Below are 15,236 nucleotides of genomic sequence, written 5' to 3'. Positions count from 1 at the left end.
TCCTGCCTCTGCCTCCCCATGAACCCCTGATCCTCCTGCCTCTGCCTCCCCATGAACCCCTGATCCTCCTGCCTCTGCCTCCCCATGAACCCCTGATCCTCCTGCCTCTGCCTCCCCATGAACCCCTGATCCTCCTGCCTCTGCCTCCCCATGAACCCCTGATCCTCCTGCCTCTGCCTCCCCATGAACCCCTGATCCTCCTGCCTCTGCCTCCCCATGAACCCCTGATCCTCCTGCCTCTGCCTCCCCGGTGCCGAGATGGCAAGTGTGCATCAGGTTCTGTAACTGGGACCCAGGGTTTATGTATGCCAGGCAGGTACTGTGTCAGCTGAACCCCAGCCCCAGCCCCCCTTTCTTGCAGACACAGGCATAGGCGCTCAGCATAGACAGGCTCTGTTCTGTTTTATTGGGGTGTGGGCATAGGGACTCCTGTACTCCTCCAGTCCTCTTCCACGGGACTCTGTCTTCTGCCTGCCATCCCGCCTGCTCCCTTCTGTCTCCGCTCTGTCAGGAATCGGAGTGCACTGACCAAGCCCAGCCGGTGGGCAGCCAGCTCTGTCTGCCCTGCTCGGGGCTCTGGCGGAGCACATTCAATGTTCCCAGCAGCACGATTGGTTCTCATGCCGTCCAGGCCGTCTCAGGCCGGGAGGGCTGCCGTGTGAAGTCTAGAGAGGGGGACAGCTCAGTCAAGTCCAGTGTAGGGTGGGGACACCGTTCAGTGGACTTAGGCACCACCACCCTGCCACCCTAGTGCGAGTCCCCGTCAGACTCACCTCTCCTGGATCTGTCGCAGCCACACCTGCTGCTCTGCTATCTCCCGATGCTGTCGCTGCACGTGGCCCGTGAGCGCCCATACAAGGTGGCTCTGTTTATCAGCTCGAGCCTGTGGGGTAGCATATAGACATTAGCTGGGGGCTCTGGTTCATCTCCTCTCTTCCTGACCACTGCCAGGTCTCTCTGTTACAATCCACATGACCCAGCAAATGTCGAAGACCATATGGCCTCAGTTTCCCCATTTGTAAAGTGTATCTAAGATCTAAGATAGGACTTGCTTTGTATGATTTGTAAAAAGGCATCAGATAGCACTGACTGGGTTCTCAGTATACAGCATACATGGTAATAAGCATTTATTGAGCAACCACTGTGTCCATTGCCCCTGCAGTGGGAGGCTCTAGCTTTGCTCTGAAGTCATTGTTACTATTATTTTATTGTAAAATTTATTCTATCTAGTGTGTGTATGTGCTATAGCACAGATGTGGGAATCAAGGGACAGCTAGGGAGTGGGACCCACCATGTGGGTTGTAGGCATGGAGCTCAGGTCATTGGGCTTGGCTTCAAGCCTCTACCTGCCAGTCCCATTATTCGGTCATTTATCTGTTTTGAGACAGGGTCTCATGTAGCACGAGCTTAACTTGGACGTCTTTCTAGCCGGAGACCACCCTGGCCTCCTGACCATCAAGCCTTTAATGCCAAGAGCTGGGGTTGCGTCGTCACACCCAGTCATCCTCCCTTTGTTCTTGTTGAGACCGGGTGTCTGTCCCCATGCAGCCCAGGCTGGCCTCTGACTATGTAGACAAGACTGGCTTTAAATTTCTGCTCCCCCTGCCCCTGCCTCTAGGGTTCTGGGGTCACAGGCAAATACCACCATGCCTGGTCCTGGGAAAACTGAGGTCAAGACGGTCGCTGAGAGTAGAATCCCGTATACAACTGGGAGCAGGGTCCTCTAGCTCAGCATTCACAGGTGGGCAGGGCTGTGCCCCTCAGACCCGGGAGTCCCTTACCTTTAAGGTTTCAAATTCTTGGTGGGCTTGGCCCAGCCAGGCACTCCTCAGCTGGACCTGTAGTCTCCGCACAGCGTCCCGCAGAGCTTGCTGGGCCTGGGCCACCTCCCCCAGCGATCGGGCTGTGGCCTCTGCTCGAAGGTGTAAAGCGTCCTCTTCAACCTGCTCAACAGGCGGCGTGGTGTCAGCTCTGCCCACCCAGGACTTATCACTTTCCCTCTACTGTGATGACAGTGGACACTCTTGACTTAACTTCTCCTCAGACCCTTACCCATCCAGCGACACCCCGGCTCCAGTGCCCACCTGGATCTCCGACAAGCTGGTGCGAAGCTCCTGTGTTGCATCCCGGCTGTGCCTGACCTCTGTTCCCAGGAGTCCCAGAGCTCTGTCAAAGAGGCCCAGGCTGTGCCCAGCTTCTGTCAGACGTGCCTCTGTGGCTCTGTACACACTGTTGAGGGCCTGGCCTAGCTGTAAAGCCCCATGAAAGAGCAGGGTCAGCTCTTCATATTGAGCTGGTTCTGGGGCACCCAGAGGAGCCACGGGGGCAGGTCGCACTGCTGATGCTAAGGCCCACAGGAGGCAGAGAGCTAGCACAGCCATGGCTCAGGGCCTAGGGGTGTGTTCTTATGCCAGTGCGGGCCACCTTTTATTTCCACAGGCTGCCACTAACCCCCTCTCCCTGGTCAATGGTTAGCCAGCCATGGTTGCACAAGGGCCTGGCAGGGGTGCAAGCCATTGCATCAGGCTGACGGCTAAGCAGGCCACGCTGATATCACGCTGGCTGGAACTCACGGCCAGCTGGGGTGGGGGTGCGGGGGGAGCCCCGATGCCCCGATCTTAGACCTCAGCACCAGGGCCTGTCTGACTACAGAATGCCTTGACCCTCAGTTTCCCATCTAAGCCCAGGCGTGGCCTCTGTGAGCCACGGCTGTCTACACACCAACACAGGAGGGCACTGCCTGCTCTGGGCCACCCACAGGGGCCACTGGAACAGGCTAGAGTCTCGTGACTGTCAGCCATTTACATGGGCTCCAGGCATCGTGCGTTGGTCACCTGCTTCCCTTGTCTCCTTGCGAGGGGTCGCCGTGGGTGTGGCTGACAGCTGGAGGGAGTGCAAGCGTGACATGGCAGTCCCCTCCCGAGGTTGTGGAGCCTGGCTCCTGGTCCAGTCTGTGCTTGGTGCTAAGTTAAATCGAGGAGCAAGTGCTGTACCTCATCTTGCACCTAGGGGGTCCCACGTGCTTTGTTGAGCACCTGCCATGTGCACTCGGAAAGAAAAGCCATTGACTGCAAATGGAAAGTTAGTCCATAAGTCAGATGCAATGGCCCATGTCTATCCCACACTGGGGAGGCTGGGGCAGGAGGGACTTGAGTTCAAGGCCAACCTGGCCTACAGAACTAGACCCTGCTTGTCTCAAGAAAACAAGGGCTGAGGTAAAGCTCAGAGGTGGGTGGCTTGCTGGGCTTGCCAGGCTCTGTGTCCCCATCAGCACAGGAAATGGCCATTTATGGTGAGTGTTTGGAGTGGGGCTTGACACCCAGAGGGTGCCCCAGAGGTGTGCTGTGTGATGACTGTCACTGTGTGATAACCGAGGTTATTGGTTGTTGGTATTGTGCTACCACGTGCCCCATTATACAGATAGAGCAACCGAGGCCTGCAGGGTTGGGGGCTGTGCAGTGTGTTGGGGAAAGGGGGCAGGACCAGGACTCCGGCATCCACCTGAGAGACAGCCTCTATGTGACTGCAGTGGGGCGGGGTGGCGGTGAGGAGGGCGGCCGTTCCTGGCTGTCTGGACCACCTTTTGAAACGGCTTGTTTATCGTTTTAATCAGATGTGTTTAGGGGCAGGGTCTGAGCGCAGGTGCCCAAGGAGGCATCAGGTCCCCTGGAGCTGCCTGATGAGGGTGCTGTTGACTGCTCGACCACTTCTCCAGGACCCAGGCTGCCGTTAGGGGCCTCAGCCATGTGCAGCTGGAGGGGTGCTCAGCCTGCAGAGTGCACACAAAAGCCTGTTCTGTCCCCAGTACTTGATACACCAGGAGTGCTGTCACATGCTGTCATCCCAGCACAATGGAGGTGCAGACAGGAAGTTAAGTGCTTAAAATCATCCTGAGTAAATAACAGACTCAAATCTGCCCGGGTTACATGAGAACGTGTCTCCAATGCCTGTTGCTGCTGCTGTTTGGTTTTGTTTTTTCCTAAGACAAGGTCTCTCTATGTAGCTTTGGCTGGCCTAGAACTTGCTATGTAGACCAGGATGAATTCGAATTAAAAAAAACAAAAACAAAAAAAAAAAACAAACCCTGGCTCTCAGTGCCCATCTGTGCCTGGCCTTGTACATCCCTGACTCTAGATGTGTGCATCAAGAGGTTTCATCTGCTGGCAGTGGTGGCGCACGCCTTTAATGCCAGCACTAGGGAGGCAGAGGCAGGAGGATCTCTGTGAGTTCGAGGCCAGCCTGGTCTACAAGTGCTAGTTCCAGGACAGCCAGAACTGTTACACAGAGAAACTCTGTCTCGAAAAACAAAACAACGACAACAACAAAAAGAGGATTTGTGTATCCATGACCCTCTGTGGTGTCTGGATCACAGCCCCCCTGTCCTAAGTGCGCCTGCTTCACGGCCCTCTTCCCCGTGACCAAGTCTCCAGCCTCTCAGGCCCCACCCCTCCCGTTCCTCCTCTTGCAGGAACCTGCTCTTCGTGTACCCACACAGCCTCAATTTCAGCAGTCGTCAGGGCTCCGTGCGCAACCTGGCCGTGCGGATCCAGTACATGGCCGGCGAGGACCAAAGCCAGGCCTTGCCGGTCAGTGCAGTGACCCCGCTCTGGGGGGAAAGGGTGGGTGGAGAGGCATAGGTTGTCTCTGGTGGGTCCCTCACGTCACACCTCCCGCAGGTCATCTTTGGGAAATCTAGCTGTAGCGAATTCGCCCGAGAGGCCTTCACACCAGTGATCTATCACAACAAGTATGCAGGGCTGGGTGTGGATGACATGGACTGACCCTGGGGACTCTGAGAGGGTCAGGGTGGCCGGGGGTAGGAGAGCATGCGTGGAGCAGGAAGAGGGGAGGCTTAAGTCTCGGTATGAGGTAAGTTGAGGCAGGGAGTCATCCTATAAGATCCCCACTCGCTAGCTGGCCCCCAGCCCCTGGTCCTATCTTACCAGGTCTCCTGAGTTCTACGAGGAATTCAAGCTGCGAGTTCCCGCCTGCGTGACCGAGAACCATCACCTGTTTTTTACCTTCTATCACGTCAGCTGCCAGCCCCGGCCAGGAGCACCCCTGGAGACGCCTGTGGGCTTCACTGTGAGCTACCGTAACCCCACAGCTTCCTTCCTGCCCCCAGGGCCCCCAGCCATACCTGATCCTCATCCATTCTCCCCAGTGGATCCCTCTGCTGCAACATGGCCGCCTGCGGACTGGCCCCTTCTGCCTGCCTGTGTCAGTGGACCAGCCTCCACCCAGCTACTCAGTCCTGACCCCCGATGTACGTGCCTGTGCCCCCAACACCGATGCCTTCATTGCTCTCTAGTCCTCACAGCTCCCTGCCTGCCTCCCTCAATGCCCTGGAGAGTCTTGCTAAACTTAATGGGCACTTGTGGTCCCTGCGCCTCCGCCACCCCCACAGAGTGTCTCTGAGGCGCCTGCACCCCATGTGTCTCTTTCTGTACCCAGCCTGCCCTCTCCTCTATCGCTGTCCCCCAGCCCCTCTGTTCCATTAACAGCCCTGCCTTTGTGATTTAAAGAAAAAACATACTTGTTATTTTGGGAATGTGTCTCATGTGCCTTGGGAAGTGTGTGAAAGTCAGAGAATATCTTTGTGGAGTACATTCTATGCCTGCCATGCAGGTCCTAGGGCTTAGAGCAGTCATTAGACTTAGCGTTGAGAGCCTCTGCCCGCTGGAACATCTTGATGGCCCTGGGTTTTCGTTTTGGAATTCTGTGTAGTCAAGGATGACTTTGAGCCCTTGCCTCTGTCTCCCAAGCACCCCCTCCATCTGCCCCATTATAGTGCTAGCACCCTTCCCCTCTACTAGCTAGTGAACAAGTCTGACGGTTTCAAGTTCCCCCCAAATGCTATTCCTAGGTCATTGCTTTTTCTAATTAATGTTCACTCTGAACATACCCCCACACACACACTTTCTGTGGTTTTCCAGACTAGGGCTCTCCCTTAGGGACAGGGTACCCTGCTGCTCCCTCAGACTGGGCTTTCTGGCCATGGTGTTGCAATGGCTAGGGCCACAGCCTAGCCCGGTGGCCTGATGCGTGGGGGAGGGTCAGCCTGTGCCCACCCCGCCTCTCCCTCCCACAGGTGGCGCTGCCGGGCATGCGCTGGGTGGACGGTCACAAGGGTGTGTTCAGTGTGGAGCTCACAACCGTGTCGTCCGTGCACCCCCAGGTACAGAGTAAGATGAGAACCCAGGCTCCCCGGCCCGTTCCCCTCCTGCTTAACTTGGGGTTGAGCAAGACTTGCTTGCAACTGGCTGGCAAAGGTCTGGCCTTCATCCACTGGGCATGACTTTAGTCCCTCTGATCCAGACTGCTGACTCAGGCGGGGGGGGGCGGACATACACCCCACCCCTCCCCCTCTCTGCTCACTCCATGCCCTTCCCTCTCCTTAGGACCCCCACTTGGATAAGTTCTTCACCCTGGTGCATGTTCTACAAGAAGGGACCTTTCCATTCCGGCTCAAGGAGACGGTGCTGAGTGAGGCGACTATGGAGCAGGAGCTGCGAGCCAGCTTGGCGGCTCTGCGCCTCGCCAGCCCAGAGCCCCTTGTGGCCTTTTCCCACCACGTTCTAGACAAGCTTGTCCGCCTGGTTGTGCGGCCACCGGTCATTGGTGGCCAGATAGGTGAGCCACTGTGGTCTCAGGCCTGTTTCTGGAAAGCTACTCCGCCTTCCCCCAACCTGAGTGCCCTCCTATAGTCCATTGGTTTTCCTGAACTCCCAGAGCACCCCGGCGCAAGTCCTTTAAGATCCAATGAGCTCCCGTACCTTATCTGCCCTCTCCTCCTCTGAGGTGAGTGGGGGCCTGAAAGGCTTTGGGCTGTGGAACTTGACCTTCGCTCTGTCCGACAGTGAACCTGGGCCGAGGGGCCTTTGAAGCTATGGCTCATGTAGCCAGCCTTGTGCACCGGAGCCTGGAGGCCGTCCAAGATTCCCGTGGCCACTGCCCACTGCTGGCTGCCTATGTCCATTATGCCTTTCGGCTCCCTGGCGGAGACCTCAGCCTACCAGGTGGTGAGTGTGGACGGAGAACGTGGGACCACAGGAAATATGGGTGTGAACAGTACACTAAGCAGAAGAGTAACATCTGCAAAGCCCCCAGGGCCTCCCTGGGGTGACTTAGGAGGTAGACACCTTCTTACCCAGTTGGCTCTGGCCCCAGGCCAGGTTTCTGTACACTCGACCCACAACTGGATCAGCCCATCAGCAAGATGCTGAGCCTGGTTTTGAGTGTCCTAGACACTGTATGATCCTGGTCTTTACCTCTCTGAGCCTGTTTTCCCTTTATTTATTTGTTCATTTGTTTTTTTTAATTAATTAATTTATTTAACATATAGCATTCTGCCTGCATGTATGTCTTTTCAGGCCTGAAGAGGGCACCAGGTCTCATTATAGATGGTTGTGAGCCACCATGTGGTTGCTGGGAATTGAACTCAGGACCTTTGGAAGAGCAGTCAGTGCTCTTAACCACTGAGCCATCTCTCCAGCCCTTCTTTTCCCATTTTAAAGGAGGCACTGATGGTGTTCAGTTCTGATAGTCACAGATGACCCTAACCGTGGGACCCAGGCCCTGAGAATGTGGCTCAGGGGCATGCCTGGGGTTTGAACCTCAGCACCAGAAAAAGGTGGTGAGGGGCGCAGAGGGAGGACAGAAAGGGAGAGAGGGAAGGAAGGAGGACAGGGAGGGAGGGGCTCCGGCTGGGGTGCAGCTCCTGTAGTGTAACTGTTGAGCCTGCCCAAGACCTTGGGTTTCGTCCCCAGCACTGAAAGAGAAGTTAGATTTTCCCCATTTGTACATAATGAACCTGTAGGCACTAGTCTCTGTTCCCAGTGTGTTCTCTGAAGCAGTAACCACGTTTGACTCCATTTTACAGTGAGAACGTGGAAACTCAGAGAGGAAAGCTGCTTCACCCAGGGGCTGGTGTCGTCCTGGCAGGTGTTAAGCTGACGGTTCCCTCTCTCCTCAGGGGTCGCTCCAGCAACTGTACAGGCTGCTACACTGGCCCGAGGCGCTGGCCGCCCCACCAGCCTCTACCTGACACGCTCTAAGAGCATCAGCAGCAGCAACCCTGACCTGGCCGTGGTCCCTGGCTCTGTGGATGATGAGGTGTCCCGCATCCTAGCCACCAAGGTAGGGCAAGGGGGCCTGAAGCCTCCAGCCTCCGGGGCCTGGCTGCAGGCTCGGTGGGTGAAGAACCTCCTTGCAGATGGAGGTAGAAAAGCCAGAAGTCACTGTTCAGAGGAAGGGCTGTCCCTGCTGTGTGGTCACGCTGAGGCTCTCACAGCTACAGGGTTGCTCCGGGGGTTCTGCACTGTTCAGTTGACTGGAGAATGAGGGGAAAGGGTTTGGCCTGGCACATGGTTTAGCAGCCTGTGTACACAAATACAAAAGTGTGTGTACATATGCAGCCTGTGTACACTAATAGGAAGAGGTATGTATGCATGTCCCTTGTACATATGTGCACAAATACACAGACACATGTAGCCTATGTGCACACATACATTGATTTATGCACACAGTGCACATACACATATACCCCATGCATATGCATGCATGTACTAGCCAATGCACAAGTGCATGTGAACAGGCCCCATGTGCTTATACATATTTGTGTATGTACATGTTCTCCATGCTCATATCTACATGGGTTCAAATGCTCATGCACTCTAGGCAGTTATACATTACATGAACACATGCACGCCGCACATGTCCCAGGTATATGCATGGCACATGTGTGCTCTGGGGCGGTGTCTACACTTGGTCTCCCATACCTCCGTTCCTGTGCTCAGCCTGGGACATCATCCCTTCTCTGTGTGTCTTCAGGGTGTCGATCGCTCACACTCCTGGGTGAACTCTGCTTATGCTCCGGGAGGCAGCAAGGCTGTGTTGCGGCGGGTGCCCCCGTACTGTGGGGCTGACCCCAGACAGGTGCTCTCCCTATCTGCCCCGACATCTGCGTCACCTTTGCATGAGTTCTTCCTACTTTCCCGGCTGTAGTGAACTAACCCTGAGGGAAAGCAAGGACCCCGCGTGACTGTGTCTGGGGCTGTGGCGGTCAGTGTTATAGATAAAGATATAGATGTAGACATAGACATAGACATAGGTATAGATATAGACATAGTCATAGACATAGGTATAGACGTAGACGTAGACATAGACATAGGTCAGCCTAATGGGCCTTGTGCTGCACATAGGCCACTGTGTGGTTTGGGGTGTGACTCAGTGGCAGAGTTCTTTAATACCAGGCATGAGGTTCTGGGTTCCATCCCCAGCACCACCAAGAAGTAAAATTAAGATTAAGAAGCAAGACTAGGCAGTGTCGGTGCCCATGAGAGACAGAGGCAGGCAGAGCTCTGTGGGTTTAAGGCCAGCCTGCTCTACATGGTGAGTTGGAGGCCCTCCAGGGCTGCACAGTGAGACCCTGTCTTAGCAAATGAACAAAAAACATTGAGGAAAAACATAGACCCTAGCCCCAGAAGACACAGAAGACTCTGTGGTGGTATGTAAATGGGTGCAAGTCATATGTTAATCTACCCACCTATAACTTCACTACTCTGCATGGCCGTTCCCCACCCTTTAACCACTTCTTCTTTAGGGAACTTCTAACCATCCCCTTGGCGTAGACAACCCTTATGAGGGTGAAGTAGCTCTGGACCCCAATAGTTCCCCATCTGTTTTCATACAAGGGTTTCCCCAACTTGCCTCCTTCCCAGGGACCTGGTATGGGGAGGGCTTTACCTGCAGTAGGCCTGGACTCCATTCCCTCTTAGCTCAGATCTTGTCCTGTGCCCCAGCTAATTGGCTGCCTCTCTGAACCTCTCAATTTAAGGTGATGATAGCACACAAAATTTTCAGGTGCCTGCCTGTAATCCCAACTCTTGGGAGGTAGAAGCAGGAGTTCAAGGTCACCCTGGGCTACATGGAAGTTTTAAGGCAGCCTCGGCTACATCATTTCTCACCTCAGCAAAAAACCAACAAAAGACTCTCAGTAAAGTGCTCAGCAACATGGTCCCAGGCATGGGCATAGGGTAGGGCCCAGGGGTGTCTCCCTGAGCTGCAGCAGGCACCCCAGAAATAGACACCCATCAAACAAGTGAGCGGCTCAGAAGTGCCCGCACAGGTGCTTCAGCAGCCGAAGCTGGGCCTCAGCAAGCAGAGCGCTGGTCGAGCATACACGTAGCCCTGGGTTCCATCCCTAGGACCACAGAAACCAAGCGTGGTGGCACGTGCCGATAAACCTAGCCGTTGGTGACAGAGGCAGGACCATCAGTAGTAAAGTCATCCTTGGTTGCCTAGTGAGTGAGGCCAGCCTGGAGAATGAGACCCTGACCCAAAAGAAAAATGCCAGGTAGCATTCGAGTTCATTGGTAAGGCGTGTGCTCAGCCTGTGTGACTGGTCCATTCTGGGCTTGGGATGGGACCCAGGGCTTTGAGGAAGCTAGGCAAACACTACCAACTCAGGCGCAGGCCCAGCCTTCCCCCAGTATTTAAAGATACGTTAGATTTATTTATTTTATGTGTATGGGTATTTTACGTGCATATGTGTCTGTGTTGCACTTGCCTGGTGCCCTCAAATGTCCAGAAGGCGATGGTCAGTGGTGGCGCTCGCCTTTAATTCCAGCACTCGGGAGGCAGAGGCAGGAGGATCTCTGTGAGTTTGAGTTCTAGGATAGGCAGGACTGTTACATAGAGAAACCTGCCTCGAAAAACCACACACACAAAATAAATAAAAATAAAAAAGTCAAAAAGGCATCAGATCCCCTGGACCTGGAGTACAGAGAGTTGTGGGTGACCATGTGGGTGCTGGGATCTGACCCAGGTCCTTTGCAAGAGCAGCCGGTGCTCTTAACTGCTGAGCCTTCTCTCCAGTCCCTACCTCTAGCATTTTTAATCAGGGTTGTCCTCGATCTCCTGAAAGGTCAGTTAGGTCTTGGGAAGCCTAGAGGAGATGACCAGGTAGTGACAGGGTGGTGTCCCAGGCAGGAAGTGGTCTTCATAGTGTGTGGCCTGACTGAGACATGCTAAGCCAGCAGTGCATGATGGGCCATGGCTACTACAGGGTGTCCAAGTGCCGGTGGTTGAGCCAACTGCATCACTAAGCCTTTTCTCCTAACCAGAAAACCAAGGAGAGTGAAGCTTGTCCCACGGTACCCATTTCACAGAGGGGCATGCTGAGGCCCTGAGCAAGGCTGGAGCAGGAGGGCAGGCCTATAGTCCTAGCTTATACCATCATCATTGCTGTCTTACCTGTCTTCCTTTTCTTTTTCTTTGTCTCTACACACCTCCTCCATGTTCGCAAACTCCACCTGGTGGTCAAGTCCTTCCATTTAACTCTTGACCTCATCCTTGGTCCTCTGGTTCCTCTGGCCTCCTCCATCACGACTTCCTCTCCCGTGTGCAGCGGTCCCTAGACCTTTGGGCCTTGGCCAGCCATTGTCTGCTGCACCTGGCCCTCACCCCATGCATCGCCTCATCTTCACTGTCACTCGGGACTCCGTCCTTCCCAGCACACCCCTCTTCTTCTCTTTTCCCCGAGGGCTGGGGACGAAGCCCAGGCCCGTGCCCACGCAATCACAAGTACTCTGTCCCTGGGCCAAATCCCCGTCCTTGCTTTTGGTGTTTGTTGTGTGTTTTGTGGAGCGCTGTTTGGTTTGGTTGTTGTGTTTTGAGACAGATTCTTGCTGTGTAGTCCATTAGGTTGGAAGGCACAGTGTTCCTGCCTCGGTCTCCCGAGCGGAGGGATGGCGGGTATACCCCACCGCGTCCAGCTCCCTCTTTTCTCGACACATCTGACTTCAACTGCTCCTTCACCTGCCCTCACACTCGCTGCCCGTGACCTCCCATAGCACCCTGGGCGTGCCCAGTGTTCCCGTTCTACCCAGGCACCCATCACGACGACCTACCTTCCCCCAACGCCTGTGTGGGCCGCCCATTGTCTCAGTTCATTCTCTGTTACTAGAACAGAGTGCTCAAGACCAGGCCACTCTTAAAGAGTAACTGGGGGGGGGGGGGGGGGGCGCTGGAGAGCTGGCTCAGGGGTTAAGAGCACTGACTGCCCTTCCAGAGGATCCGGACTCAATTCCTAGCAGCCACATGGCAGCTCACAACTGTCTGTAACTCCAGTTCCATGGGACCTGACACCCATGGCAAAACACCAATGTAAACAAAATAAAAATGAATAAATTAAAAAAAAAGAGCTGGGTGGTGGCAGCACACACCATTAATCCCAGTATTCTGGGATTTTGAGGCTAGCCGGGGCTACACACAGAAGCCCTGTCTTGAAAACAAACAAACAAACAAACAAAGCGTAACTAGTTATTCATGCCTCTGGATGCTAAGTACTACCCCAGAGCATGGGCCTCTTCGTGCTATATCGTGTGGTGAAGGGTAGCCCGTGGTGACGGGCTGTCTCCCTTCTCTCCCCCTGCTTTCCCCTCCCTCCCTTTCTTCCTTCTCTTCCTTCCTCTTTCCTTTATTGTGAGACAAGGTTCCCCCCTTGGCTTAGAACTCACAATCCTCCTGCCTCAGCGTCCTCAGCACTAGGATCAGTGCATTCCACCTTGCCTGCCTCTCTCTTCCCCTTCTTCTAAAGCCACCCATAGTACTGTAAGGTCCCACCCTCATAGCCTTACCTAATGCCATCAGCATGGCCAGCCTGGGCTACATGAGACCCTGTCTCAAAAAAACCAAACACCAAATCTCTGAGGCGTGAATGAAGTTTCTGGAGATGTGTGCAAACCCTGACATAAGTTCCTCCCGTGTCTGTGCTGACCAAGACCCTCTGTCTCTTTTCCCACACCACACGAGCTGATCTTCCGTCCACGTAGCCTCATCTCCGTTTCTGGTCCGCACCCCTAACTCACTCTGCCATCCCATGCTCTCCATCCCATCCATCCTAGGCCATCGACCGCAACTCTAGCCGTGCCTCCTCTTACCTGGAGGCCTCCTCCTCCTCGGCCCTGCCAGCCCCTCAGCCAAGACACACTGTGCAGAAGGTAGAGGGGGGATCGGGTGACTGATGTGACATCTGCCCCACTGCCGCACAGCAAGGGGTCCAGTGCTCCTCCCCACACCCAGAGCCCAGCCAGCCTGGAGTCTGCTCTCCCTCCCTGCATGACCTCCTGCTGCTCCAACCCCCCCAACCAGGCTTCAGGCTGCGTCCCCCAAGTCATGCCTTCCTAAGGGGTGTGCGGGAGGGCGGCCCCTGGCTCCTGGTGACCCTGGCCCTGCCCACAGCTGCTGCACGAGGAGCTGGCCCTGCAGTGGGTGGTGAGCGGCAGCGCAGTTCGCGAGGTGGTCCTGCAGCACGCCTGGTTCTTCTTCCAGCTCATGGTGAGAGCTCCCCAGCCCAGGACCTTTGAGAAAAAGTGCCTTGAAAGCCCCAAGAAATGCTCTTGAGGCTCCACTGTAAGGGGAGATGGAGGTCACCTTGACAGTGACCCCCGTCTTGGAGAGGGCACGGAGCATTGAGAGGTCAGGCTTGCAGACCCCGCCCCGGGCTTGTCCTCTTCCCCAGTGCCCACTGCCCCGGGCCCCACCCGTCCATCTGCCATAACCCTCCAAGACAGAGTCCTGAATTCCCCGATCCCAGAGGCTGGGGGAAGTTAAAGTGCTTTCCACGCATGCAGGAAGAGCAGTTAGGTCCCCAGAACACAGAAAGGGCTGGAATCCTAGACTGAGGACATGTTGATCAGCCAGCCTAGTCAGACCAGGGTGCTCCAGCGTCAGTGAGACCTGTCTCAAACAAGAGGTGGACACGGGCCTCTACAGGCAAAACTCTGCATTCTAAGGCTCCACCGGTGGTCCCACTGACCAGTCAAATCCCTTCCACTGCTACCCATGCAGGCTCCACCCAGTCCTTTCCTTAGGTCCCGCCCCAGCCTTCAGGCTGCATCCGTTGGGGTCAGGGCCCCGTTCGCCCATTTTTTAAAGATTTATTTATTCGATGTATACGGTGCCCTAACTGCATGCCAGAAGAGAGCATCAGATCCCGTGATACATGGCTAAGAGTTACCATGTGGGTGCTGGGAATTGAACTCAGGTCCTCCGGAAGAGGGGCCTTTCAAGTTACACCCTGCCCACTCACCTCACCCCCAGATAAAAAGCATGGAGCTACACTTGCTCCTGGGCCAGCGATTGGACACTCCCCGCAAGCTACGCTTCCCTGGGCGCTTCCTGGACGACATTGCGGCCCTGGTGGCCTCTGTGGGCCTGGAAGTCATCACCCGAGTCCATAAGGTGAGGAGGGACTGGGGCCTCTTGGAGGAAAGAGCAGTGCTGCAGTCAGGTGCAGAGGGCCCCGTGCGTCTCTTCGCCCATGGTCGAGCTCACAGCCCTGGCTGGATGTCGAGCAAGTCCCTGCCCTCACAAAGCAGATTTAGGGAGGGGAGAGCTGAAAAGTGAGATGGGCGAGGCCTGGGAGCTACACTCGGGAGCAATGGCGAGCACAGGGCCAGGCTGCCGCTCAGCAGTGAGGGAGTGAGCATGGCTGGTGTGGAGTAACCAGAGGACACTAACGTCCTGTGCCCCTTACTTAGTACCAGTGTACAGCAGGAACATGATAAGCGATGTTGTGATACTGAGACTGATGATCATCCAGGCCCAGGATCACCAATTCCAGTCCCCACAGGGATTAGGCAAACAGTAGTCAAGATCACGGTATTGTTATGGAAACATTTATTGATCACCTTCTGCATGCTTCCAGCTGGATCATATTTACTCTCCCCAGTCACCCATGAAGTATTAATGTCATCTCTACTGATAGGGAAATCAAGGCACAAAGTGACAGACTAGTGTAACCTGGAACCATGCTGCTGGGAGAAGAGGTAAACGGATTGAATCCAAGTCACCCTCTCCTGTGGGTTGTGTGAGAGCCGGAAAGTTCCCCTCAGATAGAAACACCCAGTACGCCACTCCTCCAGCCCGTTTCTACAGAAATGTCTCCTCGTTTTTTTATTTAAAAGGATTAAGCTGGGCAGTGGTTTCACCCGCCTTTCATCCCAGCACTTGGAGGCAGAGGCGGGCAGACTCCGGACCTCAGGCTTGGCAGCAAGCTCTTTCGCCCTCTGAGCCAACTTGCGAGCCCATCTCTTCTAATTTTATTTTATTTCTAGACACAGTCTCATTGTGTAGCCCAGACTGACCTGGAACTTGCTATGTAGACCAGGCTGGCTTCAAACTCAGAGAGAACCACCTGCCTCCCAAGGGCTGAGATTAAAATCTTAGGC

At 55.0% G+C, this 15,236-nt stretch overlaps 2 protein-coding genes across 11 annotated transcripts in view; one reads left to right on the top strand and one right to left on the bottom strand.

The window, feature by feature from the left end:
• Dock6 (dedicator of cytokinesis 6) overlaps window positions 1-15,236 on the top strand; it is a 54,302-nt gene that overhangs the window by 16,759 nt on the left and 22,307 nt on the right. For 4 of the 10 annotated variants that reach the window (XR_005870301.1, XM_040729964.1, XM_005078532.4 and 1 more), the window contains 12 exons: window positions 4,469-4,586; window positions 4,677-4,747; window positions 4,947-5,085; window positions 5,165-5,266; window positions 6,092-6,178; window positions 6,402-6,633; window positions 6,861-7,022; window positions 7,976-8,139; window positions 8,833-8,937; window positions 12,909-13,004; window positions 13,246-13,341; window positions 14,107-14,247. Coding sequence is in view for 9 of the 10 variants with exons in the window: in XM_040729964.1 (XP_040585898.1) it covers window positions 4,469-4,586; window positions 4,677-4,747; window positions 4,947-5,085; window positions 5,165-5,266; window positions 6,092-6,178; window positions 6,402-6,633; window positions 6,861-7,022; window positions 7,976-8,139; window positions 8,833-8,937; window positions 12,909-13,004; window positions 13,246-13,341; window positions 14,107-14,247 (1,513 nt within the window). In the remaining variant the exon portion in view is untranslated. The remainder of the gene's footprint in view (window positions 1-4,468; window positions 4,587-4,676; window positions 4,748-4,946; window positions 5,086-5,164; window positions 5,267-6,091; window positions 6,179-6,401; window positions 6,634-6,860; window positions 7,023-7,975; window positions 8,140-8,832; window positions 8,938-12,908; window positions 13,005-13,245; window positions 13,342-14,106; window positions 14,248-15,236) is intronic. The other 6 variants (XM_013119384.3, XM_040729967.1, XM_013119383.3 and 3 more) reach the window with 3 other exon arrangements.
• Window positions 386-2,415, bottom strand: Angptl8 (angiopoietin like 8). Its single transcript, XM_005078531.4, has 4 exons — window positions 2,085-2,415; window positions 1,782-1,943; window positions 774-883; window positions 386-665 (listed from the first exon to the last, which is right to left on the bottom strand). Exons 1-4 carry the CDS (start codon window positions 2,379-2,381, stop codon window positions 638-640), a joined length of 597 nt encoding a protein of 198 aa, XP_005078588.1. The 5' UTR covers window positions 2,382-2,415; the 3' UTR covers window positions 386-637.

This window comes from Mesocricetus auratus, unplaced genomic scaffold (genome assembly GCF_017639785.1).
Source record: "Mesocricetus auratus isolate SY011 unplaced genomic scaffold, BCM_Maur_2.0 Super-Scaffold_100022, whole genome shotgun sequence".
Lineage (NCBI taxonomy): Eukaryota > Metazoa > Chordata > Mammalia > Rodentia > Cricetidae > Mesocricetus > Mesocricetus auratus.
Note: the sequence above shows the minus strand (reverse complement) of the source record. Positions and strands in the feature narration are given on the sequence as shown.

Coding starts and splice junctions, on each gene's coding strand:
- Angptl8 (XM_005078531.4), bottom strand. CDS start 2,381: ATGGCTGTGCTAGCTCTCTGCCTCCTGTGGGCCTTAGCATCAGCAGTG. Junction 884..1,781: donor AAGAATTTGAAACCTTAAAG/GTAAGGGACTCC, acceptor GCTACCCCACAG/GCTCGAGCTGATAAACAGAG. Junction 666..773: donor CTGCGACAGATCCAGGAGAG/GTGAGTCTGACG, acceptor CCCCCTCTCTAG/ACTTCACACGGCAGCCCTCC.